The following is a 24,651-nucleotide window of genomic DNA, read 5'->3' as shown; positions in this document are numbered from 1 at the left end:
TACATGTACTGGTACATTCCCTTTACTGACATTCAATGCCAATAGTTTACATTGCATACAAGCACGTCGTATAGAAAACTATGCACATGAACATTTACATTCTATATATACACAGACACACAGTATGGCTTATGAAAAAAAGCATTAAGTGGATGGCTGTTTCTGTTCAGGCAAAAAATTCAAATGAAACTAGTGTTTCCTGTTCATGCAGCTGTTTGATCACAGCTGCTGAAACACAACAGCGAGACTCTGCTGTGAATGTGGAAGACTTCGGGATCGAGGACAGACGCCGTTTTCCTCTCTGTGAAAGATTCTAGTCTTTGGAAAAATAAAAAAAATCAGCTCTGAGAGACATTATCAGTTAAATGTCAATAAGTTTCTCAGCTGTTTTAAGTCTTTCAAACTACCAGTTTCACAAAATATTGACTCTACTGAAGGAAAAACACCTGATGACAGAATATGATGAGTTATCCAAAAAAATCTGATGACTTAAAGACTTGGAGAACTAGTGACAGTTTACTTTAACCACCACTATTTAGCATTTATAGCCACCGTATAACCATTTAATAAAGCTTTATAACACACTATAAATGTAGCTTATTAAAGCAGCTATGATTGATATTTTCTGTAATATCTGAGCTGTCAGTGTGTAAAACAGGGGAATAACAAGAATGGATATATGAGACAATATCATACAGCCACTATAATAAAGGCTTTATCATTTTTATACTTCATGGACAATGATTGTTTACATGAACATCAGGAGCAGCTGTTTCTGTCAGATTGTTTTGTTTATTTGTTTTTCTACATAATACATTATGGTGTGTTATAAATAATTTAATACATGTTTAAATACTGCTTATAATTGCTAAATAAGGTGGGTTTCAGTAAAGTGTCACCAATTAGTCCTAAAAGAGGAATTCTCAGAGAAACATGGCGATGATGACACCAAAAGATAATATGATAACTGCCTTCTGTTTCTGCATTTCTGTGCTCTTATTATTTATTTTACAGGTTCATGTTGTGATTTATTGCTTTGTGGCTTTCTCATGACTGTCGAACAACTCCACGATCTTTGTTGATGTCCTGAAAAATGTTAACGAACCTCACTGCCAACATATCTTGTCAACATTTTATCACTTCAGTCTAGTAAAATTTAAATAATCCTGCTGTTGAAAACCAAATATTCCTGCAATATGTTTGTAAAATAAATGATTAGCACACAGAAAGGAAACACTGGTGTTGTATCTGCTCACAGACTTTAGCTGTTTGTATATGTGGCCTAATAAACGCATCCTCCCAAAGACTTTATTTTTCAGATGGCACGTTTGCTCTGAAGTGTACAAAAAGCTGCTGAATGGTTGTTACCATGACGACTCGTTCCTGCTGTCGGCGCCCGCCGGCGTCGCCTGCATGTTAGAGATCCATCTGAGATGACAGATCACGTCAGTAGAGAGCAGCCTCTCTGCTCCATGAAACAGTGCAGGACAAGTGTTGAACTTTGGCAGCGATGTGTTTTAAAGGTTCAAAATTTCATTTTTCTATGAAATTCTATGATTTAGTGTTGGTAAACTTCTTAGTGTTCCTGTGTCTTATTTTCCCAAAGCTGACATCTAAAAATCACAAGTTCAGTTCAGTCACTTTTCTGTGTTACAGCCCAGACTGTGTAAGTCAGATGTAGTTTTGCAATAAAATGTTTTCTTAGTGCATCTTTGAGTAACAGAGATTCTCCATGTTGTCATTCCAAACATTCATCAGTACGATAGCCTGGTTTTATGGAGTTTTACTGTCTTGTCTGGTTATTTTGAAGGACCTTTGAGACCTGTCTGCTTATAAAGTTACTGGCAAGCTGCTAACAACAGTCTCTCTAACTGCCCTGGAGTCACAGAAAAGACTAGTTTGGATTATTTTTTACTCAAACTGCTCTATTGCTCTGTGATGCTGAGGTTCAGTCACTGTGGGAATCAAGTGTTAAAAAGACCAGCGTGAAGGATTAAGTGGGATCTGGCGGTGAGGTTACAGATGTCAACCAACTGAATACTCTTCCCTTCACCCTCCCCTTCCAAGTGTGTAGGAGAACCTTCGGTGGTCCTCTCTAGAGCCAGTGTTTGGTTTCCAAACATAGCGGTGCAACATAATGGGCTCCGTGGAAGAGGATCCGCTCCACATGTAGATGTAAATGGCTCATTCTAAGGTAAGGTAGTTTCATGGGATTATACACTAATTAAAACACAGTCATGTATATTATATTCCATTTCTGCCAAGTTGGTTCCACTAGATGCCACTAAATCTTACACGCTGGTCCTTTTAACACCTTGATCTGTTCTCTGACATGAAGAAATGAAAGTCCAGGGTCCATCCTGTGATCGAACTACAGCTGCATCCAATGATTATTTCCATTATTGATGAAGTTGTCTTTGCTTTTTGACTAATCGATTAATCGTTTATTCTAGAAAAATTGTCAGAAAATAGTGAAAAAATGCCCGTCGTAGTTTCCCAGAGTCCAAGGTTGAGTCTTTAAACGTCTTGTTCTATCAGAGCGACAGTCCGAAATCCAAAGATATTTACTTCACAATGATATAAAAGAAAAGAAAACAGAACTTCTTCATATTTAAGAAGCTGAAACAAGGGAATGTTTGACACTCTTTAAACTATTTTCAGGATAAACTGACCTTAAATTTCTGCAGTTTGTTTGATCTCAATGCAATTTAGTAAACCCACTGAGCTGCACAGGGAATCGAACCCACAACCCTGGCAGTGATAGTGTTTGTTGTGTAACTAGTGTCGTATAGTGAGGAGGTGCCATAAATATCACAGCTGCATGTGAATATATTTAATATAGCTGTTTATCGGCTGAATGTGTAGCATGCCTTCGTGCCAAACAAACTGAGAAAACTGAAGTATAGAGTTGTACTGTTATAGAAAATGAAAACATTGATTATGATGAAATGAAACTCTTTAAACAGAGTGCTGGATTTCCTACCTCTACGTTCATGATTAAGCTTCCACGTGGACTTAGAGCTGAACAGCACTTTGAGACATTTGTCTCAAGAGAGGAAACTGACCTGCAAGTTTTCCCTCTTCTGACCTACTGAGGTGATTCTCCCAGGATCAGGCCTGAGGAAAAGGCACCAAGCAGCTTTTTGTTTTGGTATCGAGAAAACATCTGTGCTGAACACCGTCCTCTGACGCTACACAGTCAAGAGTCAGCCGGTGCCGTGGCTGCTGTACTCGAAGACACCCTTCTTGAAGAATGGCGAGAACTCACAAATGGCGTGTTTGGACAGGTGGAAACCGCTGTCTGCGTCGACTCTGAGAGGAGAGCAGGACGACGACAGCATCACCCGGAACAAGTTCCTCAGATAACGCTGCAAGAAACAAGTGAACAGCAAAAGTCACTTCCTCAGGTCTCAAAAACACAGTTTCATAAAGTGAACGTGCATTTCTACGATTTGTTGTTATTTGTGCAAATAAAATAAAAATAAAATGTCTTGCCTCCAAATGATTCCGCCGTTCAGCAACCATCCGCTCGTCCCTGTTTCCAAACAGTTTCTTCGGAGGAAACTCTAAAGCTGCCAGCTGGAAAGGAGCCCAAGACATCACATTAACTTTAACTATTATTTCACTTTTTGCTTAAGTGAAGTATGCTAATGAGCCAATTTTTGGGTCGTTTAAGGATAAAACCCACAACTAGTCCTCAGTCAAGTTTCTCAACAGACAACATGTTAAAAACTAAAAGAATCTCTTTAAAGTGCAACTTGGAGTATGTGTTTGATTGACAGCAGCTGGCAGGCTACCGATGCTACACCATAGAAAACAGAGACAAAGTAAACAAACTGCTGTAGCTACAAGTCTTGGACAGACAGCGTGTCACTAACAGGGATTTTGCGGGGTAACAACCGAACCAGCATCTAACGGGTTCGAAGTGACATTTACAGGTATGTTTACATGCTGTTTAATGTGCTGAAGCTGAGCAGCTAATTAGCTACCTAGCTGCTAAACTGACGTTAGCGGTGCACTTTTCCCTGGTGAATGTTTGGTTGCTTGTTCAACAAGCTGCAAGACAAGACGTGTGTTCATGTTGTTAAGTTAGATAAGAAGGAGACTTTAGAAGGAAAGCTAATGTGGGTTGTTGTTCAGAGACTGTGGCTCTTGTGTTGTGTAGCAGGAGGCTATCAGGCTCAGTGTGACCGTCTGCTCTGAATGTGATTGAACGCCACATTATCACTTTATGCAAGATTTGATGTGCGGTTTGGAAATAAGAACTCCAGCTATGTAGACAGATGACGGAACAATATTTCCTTGAAATAATGTAAAACTAGAGGGCACAATCATGAAATCAAATAAATTAAAACATAATTTTCTCCATTTTGGTTTCTGACTTTCTCAAAGGGGAACACAGGACAAGTGATTTACAGAGCACAAAAAAATGCAGTTCAGATGGACTTTACTCTTGGATCAAAATGTCTCACCTCTGGATATTTCAATTTGAGGCTTTTATGCATTTCCCGGAAGCGGCTGTAACGTCTGAACACTGTCCATGTTTCGTCCATCACAGTGATCTGATAGAGAAGGGATGTAAAGGTCTTTTTTCATTGTAGCTTGACTCCACAGAAGAAATTACTTTTAAGTACCTCAAGAACTCTTCTTAGTTTAGTGCTCAGAAAAACTCACCTTCACCTCGAACTCGAAGTGCTCGTCCTTCCCCTGCCCGCGGAGAACGTAGCGGGGAATGCTAATTTTAACGGGCTCCTGGAGGCTGTCAGAGCTCGTCCCAAGAGGACGAGACACCAAGTGCTACAGAGGAAGCCATCAGGAGAAAGGAAAAAGAGACAGGAAAAGACAAGAAAAAGAGGTGGAGAGTAAAGTGTTGACAAGAAATTATAATAATTGTCATCAATCAATTTCTGAACTTGATTTCTGCAGAAATTGAGAATTATTTACTATGATTAACAAATAAAATGAGACAATAAAATACAAACTTCATTCTTTATTATTCTGTTTATTAACAGTTTCTCACTGTATAAAATTATAAGGCACATTAAATATGAATTCTTCAAGTACACACTAAACATATTTCATGTGAAATCGTTCCACATCATGACAAGTCTTCCCATTTTCTTTAAGTTATCAAATGACAGTAGTTTTTATTAAAGTGTGACTGCAAAATTATGATCTGTGCAATTAAGTGACACATTCTCACTGTTCTCAATATATAAGATCAAAATTCAAACGAGAATAAACAAGAATTGTCAACATGACTAAAATGGTAAATGGAAAAAGATGTGTAACTTTCACAAATACATTCATTTAGCATTTCTTCCATTAATTATGAAAACATATAAATCAGAGAAATTACAAGAGATTATAGTTAACATATGACAACATGGCCAGTGCTTCCTCATCTCAAAAGACAATCTTTAGGATTTTATAGCAAACTGACTAAATCAAACATTTACATTTGAATAACAGATTGAAAAGTTTAAAAAATGTTTAAAAATATTTTCAGACCTTTTTCTTTTAAGTCTCTTTTTTCTTTGGTACGATGATTAATCACCTCTTTTTTCTGTCAAATGGTGATATTAGCTTATTTAACACATCCTTAAAATAAATAAGGTGTCTCCCTGATAATGTATTTTGAAGAAGACAACAGTGAAACACTTTAGGAAGCTGGTAAGTATCATTAGAATGTTAATGAATTCAGGTGATTTCGCCTCTAGGTGTTAAACTCAGGTAGAGAGATGATGAATCACGATCACAGCTTCTGAGGTACAACTGAAACACAACTTCCAGGAATCGCACTGATTACTGTGATCAGAGGCGGGTGGCACTGGGCTGGACTCCACCTTTTCTTTTTGAGTTTGTGGCTTGAGAGTCGTAAAAACAATATCCACCACCAGGCAGTTGTCGATCTGCCTCACTAGCAGGCATCTGATGTCTGAACGCTTGCGCAGTTCGAGTCCCTGAAACTGGGGCTGGACTGGGACCAGGCTGGAGCCCCATGGCACTGGGTGAAAAACAGCATCCTCCCGAAGAAGAGCTACATGAGTGTCTGTCAGGAGGAACTGGAAGATGGCGTCCTGATGTACACGGGTGGAGTTCTTGACCTTGACACTGGTGTAAAGGAGGGGACAGATACCAGCCAGGGAAGGTTTGTTAGGACCATCCATGTTCCCATGGACAATGTAAAGCAGGTCTGCAAGGACTCGCTTGAATCTGGAGGTGATGTGAAGGCCGTTGTCCAGGATGATGTCAGGAACTCTGGCTGTCCAATCAAGAGAGAGGACCATGAGGTCATCACTGAGCAATGGGTGCCCTTCAGTCCCTTCAGAGAACTTTTCAGGAGCGAGAGCCTTCAGTAAAGCCTTGCAGAGCTCCTGGGTAAGCTCTTTGCTGTGGGTGAAGACTGCCAAGACGGTGTCTTCAGTGCAGCCAATTAGGCGGACGTGCTGCCCTGCCAAGCTAATCTGCACCTTCTTGATCTCCGGGAGATTAAAACGGTGAAAAATAGCTAAGGTGTCCTCAGAATCTGTTCCAGCTGAGACTACTATTATCTCCTTTTCTGACAAAAGCAAGCACCCGGGTTTTGGGATGGGTTGCTTAATGTTAGCAGTTTTGAGCCAGAAGATACTAAGTAGTTTTCCAACTTGCGTTTGAGGATCCAGAGATTCCAACTTTTCTAGCATCTTCTGTGATGAAAATGACTGTAGCTGAGACAAAGCTGGTGGCAGCTGTACCAGCCTTTGATGAAACACCTCAGGGCTTGTGTGTTTAAGAGAGGACACAGAGCCCTCAGGCCATCTGGTGACACCTGGGATCACAGACATGTCGCAATTCTGAGGAGGACTAAGGGTGCAATCCTTCACCAAATTCACCAAGCTGACTTTGTTTTCTGCAACGACGCAGGGTTCTGGCTCTGGTTTAAGCTGCATTCTATGAAACAGTGGCAGCTCTTTGGACATCATAGTCACATACTGAGACAGAACAACCTTCATTTCATCCACTCGAACATTTTGAATGATGTCCCGTGTGTCCTGTAGCCTTCTACCCGCATCTTTGTAAGCTTCAGAAAGCTTTCCAGCAAAGTACCCAAAAACATTGCTCCTGTTGGCTTCAACTTTATCAGCTCCTGTCTCTTGTTTAAGCTGACCATTTACTGATTCATTTGACTTCAGTTTAAAATTGATGTGACTTTTGACAGAGGTCTTTGTTGTTTCATCACGGGAAAGCTCTGCCTCCGCCACTATCCCAGGGTCACATTTTTGGTGTTGGACCTTTTCCTTGGAGCAAGAATAAGAGGATCCACTCACAAACAACTCTTTCCCTTTATTTTCAACCTTTTTATCATCAGGAACACACCAGGCAGAATTGTTTCTTCTTTCGTCAGTGATATTCTCGTTTTCATCAAAATTGTTGCTTTTTGAAAAGGCGGAGCCACACTCTTTGAGTCCAATGTCACAATGATCAACTTCAGAAACAGCTTGGCCCACTACTCCCGGATGCGCATTCACTTCTCTTCGCCACCAATTATTTCTGTCACCTTCTTTGTAAAGCACTTCCTCTTTTTCAGTCAAGACTTCAGCGGTGGATACCACTTTTTCTCCTTCATGAATCTTTAAGAGGTATTTCTCTGGTTCTTCTGACGTGTTTTCCTGGACGTTAGAAGGAGAGTTTGCCTCAAACTCCGGGGCATGCAGGAAGTTAGGCCACACCCCGCAGGCTCTCTGTGTGCACAAGGGGGGAGTCTATGACTACATCATCAAGAAGGACGCGAAGGCTCTTTGAATTATACTGAAGTCCTTAATCCACCCCAATGAGAATTACATTTCTTCCATCACCAGGTGCCCAGGTGAGATGTAAGTGATTAAAAATTAAACAGTGTGAAGAGGTTTCACATGCAAATTAGGTGCAAAACTACTCACAACTTCTTTAAAAAAACATTTAAATCCAATCAACCATGGAAAAAATAGCATTTGCAAACTATTCTCATGATAATCTTGGTGACAAGATGGATGGCATTTACAGAACTCCTTATTTTGGTTCTGTCCCAAACTCCACCCATCTTGCACCTTATTAGAAAAAAGAAAAAAGTATCTGCAAATAGTATTTTACCCATGTTTGATTCCATGTTGTTTGAAATACGGGACTGTGAGTTGAAATATTACATTTTTGATCATTTTAAGTTGTTTTTTTTCATCTCTTTCCATGCATCAGTTTGCTATCATCCTATGGAAGAGAATGAGCATCCTTTCCTTGCTTCTTTCCAAAATGCAAAATGCAAGATTACACCTGACTGTAACATCCGGAGTTGCATAACTTTTAAGACTTGCAGAACTTTTAAATTTGCCATTTCTGCCCAAATAAAACTGGAGTGACTGATTTTGGTGATTTTTCGTCAAATTATAAAACAAAATCAGTACATTCCAGTGTTTTGCAACTCTGAAGAAAAAAAGGAAGGAAAACCCATTCACCATTTCCTTGAAAACACATTTAATTTCTGGAATTATGAGGAATCATGTTTTGATTTTTCTGATGTTATTTTTTAACCATGCACATGAGTAATAGGCACATTTTTACAATAATCCACTTCCATTCTAAATTTGTAGCAGGGTTACAGATCTTTAATGAATGATCATTTAATTGTAATAATCCCAAAACAAGATCCTGGTCTTACCTCATATTTAAACCTCCTTGGATTAATGTTTTGCAGCTTTTCATCATCCTGAAAACAGTAAAACTAAACATCAGTGGGTGATCTCAGTTTTTTAAATTTAAACCAAATATTCTTAATCTGTAAAATAACAAGCAGATATTTTTATTAACAATCAAAAGTTGTAAATTATACTTCATGATGGCAGGGAAAAAAAGCGACAAATAAGACAAAATCGGGACAAATAAGGAAAACCAGGTGCATAAAAACCCAATTAAAAGAATTACTAGCCAAACTGATCAGGAAAAGTGTGATTGATTGTGTCGCTCCATAACCAGAACTGGGAGAATCATGCAGATTAGAGGGCAGGGAAAGTCTCATTGTGACATACAGAGCATGTGGATCCTGGTCTTACCTCATCTGTTAATCTAACAGAGCTACAGTCGCTAACTTCCTCCTCCTCCTGCAGGGTTAAAGAGCTAAATATCAGTTCTACACAGAGAGGGATGTATTTACTCACAATCTGTTACTGGACCTGGTGGATTCATTTATTCACTCTGAAAAAACCTGTTTCCATAAATTGTCAAATATGAGCAATGTTCTTCATTTAACTCGAGAGAACCAGGCCTCAGTTTGGACAGATTGCAGTCTTGATTATTTTTTTGAGACCTGGAGCCGGTTGCAGCAGCTGTTCTGAAGCTCTAATTTATCCTCGTTATAACGTCAGTGTTTACCAAGTGCAGATTTATGCATCACTAAATTAAAAGCGGGTGCACAACACAAACTAGTTCTTATGTAAAGATGAGTTGTTTATATATAAAATTTACAGCTATTTACCGGCAGGTGGAACTGTCATGTTAGCTAGCTGAATGAACCAACTGACAAAGCTAATGTTAGCATGCTAATATCTGACACGTTTAGATTGAACAGTAAAGGATAGATATGTTGACAATATTCCATATTACCTCTGACACTTTACATTTCACAGAAAAAAAACACACTAAACTACAAAACGTTATGCCAATAATGTTCAACTAAATGACCAAATAGCATTGGTTAGCTTAGCATAATGAGATATTTCCCTCTCACTTTAAACTGCGTGAATACTACCATACAGATATACACATATTTCTCCAGGTATGCAAGATGAAATAAAACAAAGTCAAACCTACACTCACAAAGGATTGGCAGTTAAGTTTGTTTTATCCTGTGGATCCTAAAACTGTTTGTTTTTGGAAGTTATGTTATAGCTCATGATGCTACAGTCACTTCCTGTTTACATAGGTAGTTGTTTCTTATTGGACAGCGTTACAGATGTTTTCTAGCAACCGATTTACACATTACTTAAGAAATGTCTTAGCTAGTAAACCTAAGATTTAATTGTAGAAGCCAATTTTTTAGATCAACTAGCTAGTAGTTACTAAGAACTTAGGAAGGACTTTATGCACAAACTGACTGATTAATATATGAACAGCTGGTGCAACACAGCCCTGGCTTTTACGCAAGTATTTCAAAAGACATCTCCCAGAGGTTGACAGGTTTATTGATCAATACTTATGACTCAACAATTACTGTGTTAGAACCTGCTGAGCACCACAACTCCACATCATCAAGAGTCAGAGGAGCCTGGCTGTACTGAGTCAATAAAGGTCAGTAAACACAGCTGGTTTGGATGTTAAATCAAATAAATGAGCAGGACATTAAGGAGGTTTGTTTGAAGTGTGCAGACTAGACTTACCCTAAGAGATTCACAGGACAGAGACAGATCCATGTTGCTGCTGCCGTTGAGAAGATTCAGCTTGCGTAACCTTCGCTGCACTTCTTCTTCAATGTACGCATTTATCCTGTTACAAACACCAAAGACACAAAATAATGAGCTGACTAAGACTAAAAAGGTTGATGAAAAGAACCCTCTGAAACTGCTTAGAGTTAATATTGGTGGGAAACTGGTAGCAGCAGTAAAGGTCAAGGTCAGGTGTTGTACCTGTCGTCTGACAGCGGCAGCAGCGTGTTCAGACTCTGGATGTGGCTGACCGGTGAGCTGTGACCCGTCTTGTCGTCGTTGCTGTTGGAGTGAGTCCTGGAGTTTTCTTCCCCTTCATTGATCCTTTGCCTTAACTTCTGGATCTCTCGTTCCACTCTGGAGATGAAAAAAAAAAAACACAAGATTAGGAGCTTTATTGTTGCCGCGGCCCTACGACAAAAAGCGCACAAAGATACAGATATATGGTTTCATTCAAATAAGGATTTCTGTTAACGAGATCTTAAAAAACTCATGCTGACCTCTGCTGGTCCAGGTCGGCGCCCGTCCTCTGGTTCCTGAGGACCGAGCTCTTGTGTCTCTGCTCCTCGGTGTCGGGCTCCAGAGAGACGCTGCGCCTCAGGGCCGAGTGCCTCCTCTCCAGCCGGGCCACCGCCTGCTCCATCGCCTCCCTCTGCTGCTTCTCCTTCGACTCCAGGATCTCCTTCTCCTTCCTCCTCACCTTCTCCTCCTGCCGGGCCACATTGGCCGTGAACTCGTAGGTCTCCTGGAGCTGTTGGAGCTGCTGAGCGCTGTGCCAGTGGAGGTTCAGCTTCTCCTCTTTGTCCTCCAGCTCCTTCTCCACCTGGTACAGAGTGTTGTCCAGTCCCGGCGGACTGTCGCAGTTCCCGTTGCTGCCTCCGCCGCTGCGCTCCAGCATCTCCACGGCTCTCTGCTTCTCCTCGGCCAGCGCTGGGAGGAGGCCGTCAGCCAGGCTGGCCAGCTGCCGCTCCTTAAACTGCAGTCTGTGCTCCGCCTGTTTGACCAGCTGCTCCTCCTGGCAGACCGTTGTAGCGTCCTGCGCCCCCTTCTCCTGCGTCTCTTTCAGCTGCTGTTGGTGCTCTTTGAGGCCGTGGCCGAGGAGCAGCAGAGTAGCTCGCTCGGCAGCTACCTCCTTCTCCAGGCGCTCCCTCTGCTGTTGGAGCCCCTCCTCCAGTTGGCCCAGCTCCTTCACCTGAGCGGCCTTAAAGTCCGTGTAGCGGGTCTGGGCGGATTTCGCCTCCTCGCCGGCTCCCTCCACATCCGGCCGCTGTCCAGCCTCTTTGGCACGCAGGAGCGCCTCTCTGATCTCGGCCAGCGCTCGGCGCTCCTCCTCTAGGCGGCGGGTGTCCTCCCGGGTTAGCAAGGTGGTGGCCGCCTCATGTTTCTCCCTCAGCTGCTCCTCCAGCCTCCCCACCAGGCTCAGCTGTTCCCGCTCCTGCTCCTCCAGCCGCCGCCGCTCCGTCTCCAGACGCACCTTCTGCTCCTCACGCTCCTTCTTCAGCTTCTCCAGCTCGCGGTAGATCTCCGTCTGCTCCGCAGCCTCCTGCTGCCGCCTCAGCTCCTCGTCCTGTTCCTCCTCTGCTTCGCCCTCCTGCTGCTGTTTCTGCTGCGGGAGGTCCATCCCCTGGATGTCAGAGCGTCTCTCCTCCTCAAAGCGCTCCTTCTCGGCCAGGAAGTCGCGCAGGCGGCTCTCGATGTCTTGGCTGCGGCGACGGAGGCTTTCCTCCTGGCGCATGATCCGCTGATGCACCTCCTCAGACTCCTTCCTCTGGCTCTCCACCTCCTGCTGGAGGCGCTCCAGCTCCGCCTTCTCAATCTGCTGCTTCGCCTCCATCTCCTTGATCAGCCTCCTTCAACACACACACACACACACACACACACACACACGTGGGTTAAAACATACTTAATTAGGCAATTTAAGCTCAAGAGGGTTAAATGAGGAGAGTTTACTCATATTTGTTTCCAAATAAAAAAATGTTTATGGGAACAATTGAAAGTTTTGTTCATAGATGTTTCTGTTTTTTATAATTATCTTGGTTTGAACAGCATTTCTCAGAGGAACAGTCTCCTGATTTCAATGTGTCAGATACATATTCAGTCAAACTTTTAATATCTGGTTTTCAGGTTGTGAATATTAATTAGACTGTCACAAAAACCAGTTTCTGCCTTCTCATTATCTGAATATTAAGTGTGCGTCTTTGTAGTTATTTCTAACTTTAGTCACTTAAAAAGTGTTGTCAAACCTAACTAGATTAGAAACAAATCAAATTTAATTAACAGATTCAGATTCTGACACGATACCATTTTATTAATTCCTAACTATAAGTGTGGAATTAAGAGAAGATATCGACTTCTGCACCTTTTCATCTCCAGTTTCTCCAGCTCTTCTCTCTGCTGTCTCTCAAACTCCAACCTGGAAAGTCAAAAACATCCTTTAGTCTCATTAGAAAAAGAACACACACACACACACACACACACACACACACACAAGGATTCAACACTATGACTAGTTAATAAGTGAAAGCAGCAGTCAGACACAGGTTGAAATGACAGGTTTCAAATGAAATGACAGGCGACGTGACAAAAAAAAAAAAAAAAAAGAAGCAATGACAAGCTTTCTACTCTCAGACGTCAAACGGAGACAGAAGCAGCAAGGTGACGTGCAAAATAATAATAATAATAATAATAATAACAACAAAAAACAGACAATGAGGGTTCAGGTTGAGAGACTGGACGGGTCAACACACGTCTTTTTGTGTCAAAAACAAGACAGTTAAGACAGGAAGTGGACAGCTGAGTCTACCTGAGGAAGACGGGGCCCTTCTCAGTGAAGAGACTGTCAACAGGACAGGGTGGACAGTTAATTCCAGCAGGTTTGAACCACAAACTGTGTACAGATGACTGGAAACTACGTGCTTGATATTCGAACAAAAACCGCACTGCTGTTTACAGACAGCGTTCGGCATAAACAACAGTAGAAGAAGAAGAACGAGTTCAAAACAACACCACAGTCGATAAATCTGCTTACAGTGTTAAGATATGAAAAAAAAAACACTAGATTTGATTTTAATTAATATATTTTCGCAGTTACAGTTAGCTAGTTTAGTAAAAGTGGTTCCCAACCTAGGGGTCGGGCCCCTCCAAAGGGTCAGCAGATAAATCTGAGGGGTCGTGAGATGATTAATGGGAGAGGAAAGACCTCTTTTTACCTCTTTGGGCCTCAAACTGTTATTTATTTGAAACCGTGTGAGAAGTTTAGACGGTAAACGTCTCTTTGGTGGATCTGAGGACAACTCAGACACCTGAAACATGATAAAGAGACACGACTACACACTGGTTTTTGTAAGGAGTCAAAGGCCAGAAAGGTTGAGAACCACTGGTTTAATCTTTAACAATGTGTCACATGTGTTTTACTACTACAGCTGTCAAATAAATGTAGTGGAATAAACGTATAAAATAACAAAAAATGGAAATACTCAAGTATAAATACCTCAAAACTGTAGTTTAGAACAGTATTTGGCTACTTTCCATCACTGTGAGAAACTTCTAACTGGACAGAATAACACAAACAATAAAAAGTGTTTCTCCTGCTATAAAGAGGAAAAGATGCAGTTTGTATTATGAGGTCTGTTCTGGATTTATCTCAGTGTAATAAAAACAGGAGAAACAGGAAATTCACTAGTAAAGTTGAAGTTTCTCAACTGTTTACTGGCTGAATCCATGTATCGTCTTCTTCATGCTCTTTGTTATCACCTTGACGTGGGAAATATTTTGTTCTGCTTTATTAAATCTCACCTACAGTACTTAGATTAACTGATCAGATCAGCAGCAGCTGATAAACGAAGGAGGAGTCGTAGAGTCTTGAGGGAGTTTTGATGCAGGAGGGAGATGCACTGCAGGGGACTGAGCTGATCATCACATGCGGTAAGTTTCTCTGTGTGTATCTACAGACTCACCCGGGATTGTAGAGCATCACAGTGGAGAGGTTTTCACAGGATTTGGACAGATCGGTCATGGAGAGGCTGAAGGAGGAGAGCAGGCCACTCTGAGGAGACAAAAACACTGAGAAGGTCATCTGAGAGGACGTCCACACTACGTCTGTCCAGCTTTCTGTCCAGACTAAAACTGAGCTTTTCCAAAACAATGACTCAAGTTGCTCAGTGAGGGTCTGCGGCTGAACGGCAGTAAAGTTAAGAAGGATTTTGTCGTCTTAAATGTCAATATAGCTGCAGAGCTGATGTGTTTATGTTGATTTTGTCAGATGTGCCGCGATTATAAAATAGCGATTTTGTCACCACAGTGCAGCAGCTTGAGAATGACTGCTGGGTTAACATGTTGTGTTTATGAGACACAATGAAATTATTATTTTATACTCCTGTTGTCTGACAACGGAGACAGAAAAATATGTAAATGAGAACAACTATATTGTGAATTTGACTGCAATTTGACAGTGATGACAGAGAGCCAGAGGAGACTGAACGGAGGTTTAACAGACTTAAAGTTGTTGTCATTAAGCTATGTTTATGTTGATTTTGTCAGATATTGTTGTGAGCATAAAATCAGTTAGTTAGTCGGGCTGATTGTCCTAATCTGTACCAGATGTTGGTGTGAATCAATTTTGTTGTTTGCCAACTGAAAAGAGGACCCACTAGATGAGATTTTTCTGTTTTATGTTGTTTAGGTGTTTAACTTTGGGCAGAAGTCTCTACTAAAACGACCTGGAAACACTAGTGTGAACGCAAGATGTTTTTACACAAAAACAGCGATTTAAAAATGAGTGTCGATGTCTGAGAGCAGCTTCAGTCCGATCTTCAGGTCCTGTAAACGATAAGACGTTTGGCTGCAGTCTCACCTTTCGTTTCTCTCTCAGCTTGGCCGCCTCCTTCGGATGGTTGAACCGGAACATGTTGGTTCTGCCGAGCAGAATAACAGCACCTGGACCGCAACGCAACAAACGTGAGCAACACACATGGAAAAATGCAGATGACGTCCCCTTTCCTACTAAAAAGTTCCAGTAACTATGGAACCAGAGGAGCTGTTATCTAAAAATCACACACGGAGGCGGCATTATGTCGGCATAATGACAGATCTTCTTTACTGCTATAATGTGGTATCTCTATATAAAAAAGCCTTGTGTTTGACAAATCAGCGACGGTCAGTCTGCAAACCCCGCCCCTAAAGTTCCAAAACCACCCCGGACCAGACTCTGTTTGGGAACTACATTTAGTCCCAGGTTCCTGTGGTGGAAAAGCCCTAAAAAAAACAAATGACAAGCTGTCAGAGGTGTCAGATTTCCTTTTCTCACCTTGGTTGAGCTGCGACGGCTCCGTCACCTGAACGCCGTTAACTGAACACTGAGCTCCGCCGAGCGGCACCAGAGTCACCGTCCCGTTCTTGTTCTCAAACATACAGTGTTCACTCTCCAGGTCCAGACCGTGCAGGACTGCAGGAGGAAACCGCCCAAAAACAAGATCAAATTCTGCACATTAAATGTTATAATTAACATAATTTATGGAGTTCCTGTATAAAAGAAGATAAAAACTTCTTACAAGAAAGCTGTTTATCAAAGTTACATTTAAGAGAACATTGAAGGTCATGAAGAGATTCTGTTTGTCAGAAACCACAGAAACAATTAAGCTGTTTGTATTTTATTTATGACTCCTTACATAAAACCGACTGGTAAATGAGCCTTGTTTGATACTAAAACTCTGCATTAGATGAACTCATAACACTAACAGTTACATTTTCACACATTCCTACATTTTCCACACTGACAGTATCAGATATTCTCCGCTTTTCACTGAAACTCTTGTTTGAAATATTCAAACCCAAGATGCTGCACCGTTCCATCAAATGGAAATAATCACATTCATCCTGCCAACATTGGTATTGTTGGAAACTTTCGAATCTCCACTAGAATTTAAAGTGAAGCTTTATGGATTTGAATGTTTGTAAAGTTGGAGCCAGTCGGTTCGGGTATCATCGGATAACTCGTAATTCATTTGTAATTCAAAAAATGGTAAATCTGTTATTTGTTTCAAAACAAAAAAACGTTTTTGGTGTCAGAATCAAATAACAAAAAAACTCATCAAACCCGGCCCGTTGTTGGTTTTTACTGATTCGTTTTATCTCTTACTTTGCTTTGCTCCACTCTTACCCCGGCAAAACCAGTACGTTGGCATGGCTACGCGTCAGTGTCGACTTAAAATGATGTTAGATTCAGGCGGATACGTTGGTCTCTTGTGATTGGTTAGGGGAAAATCTAATCCTCCCTCTGATATAAAGGCAAGGATTTATAAAGGTTTCAAATCTTTTTTTCCTACCGTGCAGCCTGATATGACAAATAGATTTACTCACTGATGTCCTGCTCTGTGGACGCGTCCTCTCTGCCCACATATGTCCGTCCCTCCTGAAGGTGGAAGAAGAAAAAACAGAAGTTTAGAAATCACTCGCAAACAGAAAGACACACAAAACACAGGAAACCTCATCCTGCTCAGATATGATCAGTTTAACCCTTTCATGCATGAATTATGATTACCTCAGTCAGGATTTTTATTCCTCTTTAAGCATGAAAACATCAAATCAATACTTGGAAATTTTAACAATTGTATTACTCCTCAGTTGTTACTTGATGTTACAAAGTTTTATTTACCTGCAAGGGTCTATTACAATAGAAGGACTGGCAATATGTTCCTGAGCTGTGGAGCATTTGTGTTGCACTTACAAAGGCTGGCCACTGGATGGCAGCATATGGGACGACACACCAGAGTCCACTGTGTTGGCTGATGTGCAACTAAACCATTAAAACCCCCATGCATATATATAAGAAAACAACTTTTGAATAGCTGTCCACTACGTATGAAAGGGTTAAATATCACTTTCTTACATCCAGAGAGAACACTGATGTTCTCCGGTTTAAATCATATATCAAGTTGGTGAAAGACTCTCTAAGGATGCAGTAAAGTCTGACCTTCAGGTGGTAAAGGATGATGCCGGTGCTGAGGAGGTCGTCGTCGATGCCGATGAGGTGAGGCAGCTCAGAGTCCAACACCACACCGATCCCTTCTTTCCTCAGAGCAAGAGTCTCCTCCTGCAGGCACAAGGTCGCGTTTTTAATTCACCGTACAAGGATTTTATGCAGAGTGACAAAGTTTTAGAACTTTAAAATGCAGCTGTGCTCAAAGGAAAATGATCAGTCAGGTGTTAATCTGCATTTTGCTTCAAAAATAGTAAAAGTTTTCTCATTTAGTCTCCTCTCTTAGCACATAAAAACATTGTGTAAGTGCAGAATACAAACAGTGTTTTACTCTCAGCACCTCCACAGCAGTTGTTAGTTTCTCTTCAGTCGTCTCAGGATCGATCGTGAACAAAACAGCGATGATCATGAAATAAACGCAGAAGATAAAACAAGACATGTGCTTTCACCTTGAGGATGTTCTGAGTCTCGTTCCATTTGTTGGTCCACTCTTTCGTCAGCTCCAGAACCTGCAAACACAAATTAATACGAATCAACAGAAACCATCAGAAACAACTGAATCATAGACATAAAACTCTGCACTTGTTAATCAACACCTGCATCCTTCTGCAGCATTTTCAAATATATAAACACTATTTTCAGCTCACTGAAATATTTGTCTGTCTACTCTGAAATCTACTTTGGCTGTTTTCCTGCAAAAACACTCCTGGCATGATTGAGTTTTTCTAAATCTTCTAAAAAAAAAAACTTGAATTCTTAATATTTGAGATAATAAAAGGCTGATTTAACTGCTGAATATAAGATTCGAGTCTATAAAAACCAGCATGTAAAGACAAAGTCATTACCAGGAAACCATTTAGTTTAATTTACAGAGTTGTAGTTTTCTTCTCAGCCATACAGGTTAAACTGGTGTGAACGTTAACGTGAGAACATCGAACATCAGACTCACTCGGGCTTCGTTCTGGTGCAGTTTCTCCTCCATACTCAGAGCGGTGGGCGAATCCAGCAGAGCAATCTGACAAATAAACACAAACAGTCAACAAACACTTTCATTGGATTGTTTTCTTAGTGACTTTCATCAGTAGCAGCAGCGTCAGTACAGTTACAGTCTAGGTTTAATCGTCTAGTGCAGACATGTATGGAAGTTATAGAGAGGAAAGAACAGCATTATTTTTATATTTGAGAAGTCTTTGTTTAGAGTGTTTTACTTTCTAACTGACTGTTTAGAGTTTTAATATTCAGACTTTGTTCCATCTTCCATTAAGATTTTAAACAGCAGCATTTAAATGCCATGTTGGTTAAACTTTATGCACTTTATAAATCAGGTTTTCTGTTGTACGTGCAAAACAAAAGTTGTTGGTTTTACGTTGAACATGCAATGTTCAAAACTACTGCAATATTATTTTACTGGTTTTATAAGTTGTACTGGATTTTTTTAATCAATTTCGTTGGTGTTATTGTGTGTTTTATTATGTATGAATGATTGTAAGGATGTAAGTATGTCTGCAGATGAATGTTTGAGCTCTTGAAAAAAAAATCCCTTAAGGGACAATATCTTATGTTAGAGATAAAAGAGGAAACCACAATAAAAATATGATAAACAAATAATTAAACTTACATTAAATAAGTAAAATTAATTGAAGTCAGTTTTCTTAGAAACAGGAAGTCCAACTAGTTGTAACGTTTACATTCTTATTTAGGTCCTTCAATTTTTAGACCACCAGGACGCCTTTAAATAATGTTCAGTCAACATTTGAAGGAAGAGAAACAGATTCTGGTGAAGACGCTCCGCTTCCGACACGCGCCCGGTGGAATCCCGGGGTAACTCTACTTCACCATATATGTGTATTTTGTTGTGCCAGCTGCTGTTTACCTGGTTGCCCTGAACCAGCAGAGCTTTCAGTCTGGCGATCTCAGCCCGCAGTTCTCTGATCAGCCTGACGTTGGAGTCCTCGTTGATGTAGGGCTTGTTGATGATGTTCTTGGCTCGGTTGGCGTAGCGCAGAGTGCTGAGCGTCTCGCCGTAGTTCACGTCAGCGGGGGAAACAGCTGCAATGAAAAGAGATTATAAATTAATTACATCCAGTACATATGTTGCTGTTTTTTTTTGTTTTTTTAAATATCTGTAATGATGTTTTGATATTTGCTTTGCTGCTCACTGGCGATCATGATGGTCTTGGAGTTGCCGCCCAGACTGTCCTTCAGCAGCCACGTTAACACTGAGTCTCTGTAGGGAACAAACACTGACTTCTTCTTCAGATTGGTGTTCACCGCGTCCTGCGTCATGTCAGCTGGAAACAGGAAGTAGATCTTTCATTTAGCCGGAATAACTCAATAACTATAAAATCCACTGACATGATTCATGAACACTCAACGACAGAAATGCTCAAATTATCTTCTCTTTACTGGTAGAAAACCAGTTTACTTCCTCTTACACATACATTAAAGGAGACATATTCTGCTTCCTGTGATTTTCTGTTATTTATATCCTATTTATGATGTCGGATATTAAACATGGCCAAAGCTCCGAAACCTGAGTTTAACGTATGTAGAAGTCATAAGTCAGAACTGCAGCCTGCTCCGAACGCTTCGTTTGCAACATTTTTTTCTACCTTGCCGACGAGCTGACGTCAGCTGGTCGCACATGCTCGTAAACAGCCGTCTGTTCTGTAGCCTTGGTTGCTAAGGTGGTTGCTAAGGTGGTTGCTAAGGTGGTTGCTAAGGTGTTTCCGGATGTTTCAGATGTGATTCAGCTCCAACATGATGTACGGATGGATTTGAGAAGTTGACATTTGTGAGTAAAGAAGGAGAAAAAGTGAAATCCTACTACTATAGTTTGTTTACAAGGCTTCCTGAAGCTGACCAATCAGAACAGAGTGGGCTCATCAGGAGGCGGGGCCTTAAAGAAACAGGAGCTAAAACGGCCTGTTTCAGACAGAGGCTGAACTGAGGGGCTGCATAAAGGACCAGTAGAAGATAAATAAGGAGTTTTTAACTGGAAATCATGCAAAGATATTCCAGTAGAGCCCCAGAATATAAATATAGAGCTGGAAATGTGCAGAATATGTCACTTTTAAAGTGGTTGCTTTACCTACATTGTGTTCATTATTTTCATTCATATTATTATTATTTAGTTTTGAGTTAAATAAAACTTAAACCGCATTTATTTTACAACTGCAACAATAAGACAGTCAATCAATTAGTTGGTCGACAGAAAATTAATGTGCAACTATTTTTATAATCGCCTTTTTTTTTTTAGCAAAAATTCCAAAAACGTCCTGGTTTCAGCTTCTCTTTGTCCAACATGATGTTAATCTGATTTCTATGGGTTTTGGACTGTTGGTCAAACAAAACAAAACAAAACATATGAAGACGTCAGTTTGACTCCGATATTATAACAGGTACCACTGACAGCTTCACATTTAGCTTCATTTAGGGATCATGTACAGTATGAATAATGAGCTGCCTCCCCACCTTGGTTCTCAAAGTGAGGTCCGGGGCCCCACAGAGGCCCTGAGTTTCAGTTTTTGTTTCCAGGAGGTTTCAGACACATGAGGTCTTTAATTTCATCACAACATAATGTAGACGTCTGAAGCTTCTCATCACGTTTCCTTCACATTACAGTTAATCCATGTGTGTTTGTTTGTTTCTGACCTAGAGCGGAGATGACGTTGCCCAGGGTGACCAGTGACTTGTTGATGTTGCCTCCTTCTTTCAGTCGGACGCCGGTCGCTCCGGTGGCGTCGGCTCGCTCGCTGCCGGCCAGATCAACCAGGTGGATCTTACTGACCGTCTCACTGGGCATCTCTGCATCGAACTTAGCCTGACAGAGAGTGTAAATATCATCATTTATATAAATATTTACTGTCAATTTCTTCATGTGGATCCTGTTTATGTTCATATTAGGATTCATGATACATCAACTACAGCAACACAGAATCGTTACTTCCTCACTGGTAAAAATCAACAACTAAACACTGCAGGACGTTCAGGTGGCAGCTGCCTGCACTGACAGGAACAGCGGTCGAGGAGAAGCCGGGATGTATTGATCTGTGGAGTAAATACGATAAAAGGGCTGCGTCGATGCCGGGAAACACGACACCAGCATATCACACGCATCAACCCGTGATGATACAAGTCGAGATGCTGTCAGTGTGTCGGCTTACAAAGAAAACAAAGAAAACAAAGACTGCTGTTGTTTCGATGCCACCAGTGTTTTGCCTTCATCTAATCTTTAGAAACAGTCGTAACATTTCCAATTTTAAACAAATATTCAGGCAGATATCAAACATTTTCAGCCAAAACTGAAGAGACAATAGTTCCTGTAAGTGTAGTTAACTACAATAGACTATCTGTCTCTTCTTCTATGGTGTTCATGACAGTTTTTACTCACTATTTCTGACCTAGAGCGGAGATTTCATGTTCCTTTGCCAGCTCACCATTGTCAAATGAATTTACTGTAATGTTAAAACCTGCACTACAGTTGTTAATATTGTTGTTCTTGTTAGAGGATTGATTAGCAAGAAGAACATTTTATAAATTGCCAATATGCTGTCATGTGATGACACCACTCAGAGTATAAATATTATTTTGTTTCCATCCAAATGTACCTCAAATTTTAGCCAAATATCCAGAAAAATCAGCAAAAGAAAATGTGAATTAATGTGTTTCCATCCACTGCTGATGTGTGAATAATCAGCAGATAAACAGCAGGTGGCGATAATTCTCCAGTCAGTGCTGTTAAATCGTCGCAGAAGAAGAGGAAACAACGAGAAGACGTCATTAAAAGAGCGACAGTCAAAGCTCAAATGATGGAAAACATGATGGAAATATGACATTTCTGTTAGTTTCATGTGTTCATTTGAGGAAGGTTACAGCCTCCTCATCATCGCTCCACACAGATCTGATGTTTTCAGCTCTTCAGTGACGTTTGAGTCACATGACTCATGATGTCATCATTTATTCACTCAATTGTTTACATTTGATTTTTAACCACACAGCTACTGTTACACCTTAGACAAGTGTAAGAAAATTTTTGCAATATTTCACCTGTTTTTTTTATTTTAATTTTCGCCGTTTCCAGCGTTCGGAGCTCGAGCTTTAACATTTGAGTGTTTGATACTCGGGGGTTGACGTCAAGGTGCCTCCACAGACCAAAACAAACCGTCTCTGCAGAAATCTACTAAACTTCTGAAGCCAGTAAGTTACCGCAGACCTGTGTGAAGTTGATGGTGAAGATGGCGTGCGAACGGCTGCTGACGTCGTTCATGCCGGTGCTGGCGGTGGTGCGGTTGATGTTTCCGGCCTCCATCAGCTCCTCTACGTCACTGTAGTTCTGCACCAGGTGTTTGGACAGATCTGAGATCAGGAGGGAAGGAAGACAGGAAGCCAACACGTGAAACATTTTATCTGGGGACATTCTTGTCTATTGATTAAAGGCCAAATCACCACATTATACAATTACATACATACGATTTTAAGATGAAATATTTTAATCTGCTGTAAACACAACGCTGCTTGCAGCTTTAATTTTATATATTGATTCATCCACAGCTTATTTTCTTTAATTAATCATTTAATCTATAAAACGCCTGCTATAATTTCTCAGAGCTTTAGATTCCTTAACTTTCAGATCTTAACATTTAAGAAGCTGCAAACAAATGTTGAAATTTGTTTGCAGCTTCTCATGTTGACATTTTCCTTTGAAACAAATGACTAAAGCAATTATTTTATTATCAAAATAGTTGCCAATTAATTTTCTGCCAATCAACTAATCGATTAATTGACTAATCATTGCAGCTCCAGAAACCAGGCGACATGAAAAGCTGGACTTTATACAAAATAACACCTGAACCAACTCCAGAAGACTAAAAAAAATATTAAAATAAGGAAAAAAAATGTTGAAAATAAAACAAAACTCCGGCACCGTTTTGTCTGGATGTTCTCACCTTCAACATACGGTCCGTCTTTCGGATGCTCCCTGACTCTCAGGTTGTAGGTCTGAGTGGATTTCCTCCTCAGCAGGTCCCTCACCCTCTCGTTGTAGATCTCCAGGTAGCTGAAAAACCAGCAGAAAACATGTCATTAATCCCAACTTTACTGCTCAGAATCTGGTGTTTGTCCTTCTACAAGAACGAGTTTTTATCTGCCGTTAGTCAAAAATGCTTTTCGACGCATTTCTTCATAAATATATTTCCTTCTGATGTTAAGTCAAAGCTGCTTTCTGTCACTGAACGGAGGATTAAACAGTTAAAATGGTGGAACTATCACTATATTTTTATAATTCTTATTTCTATTTTATTTTTATTTCTTTTGTACATTAGTCTGAAATTATTTTAGTTTCAAGTTGTTTTCCAATTTATGTTCAAAGTTCAACGTATCTTTATTGACCCTTACAGGGAAACTGGTTTGCAGCCAGGACACCAACAACACCAACAAACACCAGGACGTAGCGGGCAGAGTGATTTAAAGAAGCTCATTCGGCATCAAGGTCAAAGTGCACAAGTCAAGTAAGCAGTCTGTGCAAATAAACAACCTCCAGACAACAATAAAATACCATCTAACAAGGGACAAACCTGAGATCCTTTAGTCCTCATAATGAGAACCCTCGACAGACGACCTGAGGGCTGCAGATCTCGGTCCTCCAGAAGGGAAGCAGCGTTTCTGATCACTTGCCTGTTATAGAGGTCGCTAAGCTGGACTTGACTCCTCCCTGAACTCTTATTAGCCGCTTCGATGAGGCTAACGAGCCTGTTTTTATTGGCCAACAAGCAACAATTCAGAACATTTAAACTAATTCAATAAATCTTCCATAAAAGAGAGTGATCATCTCAGAGGAGACATTAAAACAACATTTTCCTCTGGAAGAAAAGTCGTTGGACCTTTTTTGTCATGGAAGAAACATAAATCTACAGTCGTAAAGCTTTGAATTTTACTCACCTGTATGAAAGATGTTACTTTATACAAATAAAGTTTGATTGACAGGGTGTTAAAAAAGTTAACATGTACGACCAAGATTATATTCGATCCAAAATCTTACATCACCTGTGCTTCTGTTTGGGGTCAGTAGAGTCTGATGAGTTTTATTTTATTCTTCCACTGCAGACTAACTGGTCTGCTGAACTGTCCGCTTCAAACTGTAAATGGCGGCGGAGCAGCGAGGGTGTAATTATCAGAGTGAACTGAATCATTTATTTTGACGTGACTGGCCGGCTTCTTCGGTGATCCTGATTGGTTCAGCCC

The 24,651-nt window shown here is 40.7% G+C and overlaps 1 protein-coding gene across 7 annotated transcripts in view; it reads right to left on the bottom strand.

Moving 5' to 3' along the window:
• Positions 1-1,919: 1,919 nt before the first annotated feature.
• Positions 1,920-24,651, bottom strand: part of kif16ba (kinesin family member 16Ba) — a 32,364-nt gene continuing 9,632 nt past the window's right edge. The window contains exons 6-28 of one of the 7 annotated variants that reach the window (XM_044342282.1): positions 23,358-23,467; positions 22,625-22,767; positions 21,064-21,232; positions 19,569-19,700; positions 19,283-19,458; positions 18,359-18,424; positions 17,859-17,918; positions 17,404-17,523; positions 16,791-16,842; positions 15,739-15,876; positions 15,286-15,368; positions 14,390-14,478; positions 13,237-13,269; positions 12,793-12,846; positions 10,934-12,283; positions 10,635-10,790; positions 10,389-10,494; positions 9,066-9,113; positions 8,675-8,722; positions 4,675-4,797; positions 4,473-4,562; positions 3,496-3,579; positions 1,920-3,368 (exon numbers count right to left, since the gene is read on the bottom strand). In XM_044342282.1, the coding sequence (XP_044198217.1) occupies positions 3,207-3,368; positions 3,496-3,579; positions 4,473-4,562; positions 4,675-4,797; positions 8,675-8,722; positions 9,066-9,113; positions 10,389-10,494; positions 10,635-10,790; positions 10,934-12,283; positions 12,793-12,846; positions 13,237-13,269; positions 14,390-14,478; positions 15,286-15,368; positions 15,739-15,876; positions 16,791-16,842; positions 17,404-17,523; positions 17,859-17,918; positions 18,359-18,424; positions 19,283-19,458; positions 19,569-19,700; positions 21,064-21,232; positions 22,625-22,767; positions 23,358-23,467 (3,592 nt within the window). In that variant the 3' untranslated portion in view covers positions 1,920-3,206. Of the gene's footprint in view, positions 3,369-3,495; positions 3,580-4,472; positions 4,563-4,674; positions 4,798-5,563; positions 7,725-8,674; positions 8,723-9,065; positions 9,114-10,388; positions 10,495-10,634; positions 10,791-10,933; positions 12,284-12,792; positions 12,847-13,236; positions 13,270-14,389; positions 14,479-15,285; positions 15,369-15,738; positions 15,877-16,790; positions 16,843-17,403; positions 17,524-17,858; positions 17,919-18,358; positions 18,425-19,282; positions 19,459-19,568; positions 19,701-21,063; positions 21,233-22,624; positions 22,768-23,357; positions 23,468-24,651 lie in introns of those variants that run through there. The other 6 variants (XM_044342287.1, XM_044342291.1, XM_044342251.1 and 3 more) reach the window with 6 other exon arrangements.

This window comes from Thunnus albacares, chromosome 3 (genome assembly GCF_914725855.1).
Source record: "Thunnus albacares chromosome 3, fThuAlb1.1, whole genome shotgun sequence".
NCBI lineage: Eukaryota > Metazoa > Chordata > Actinopteri > Scombriformes > Scombridae > Thunnus > Thunnus albacares.
This window is presented reverse-complemented; position numbering and strand designations above follow the sequence as displayed.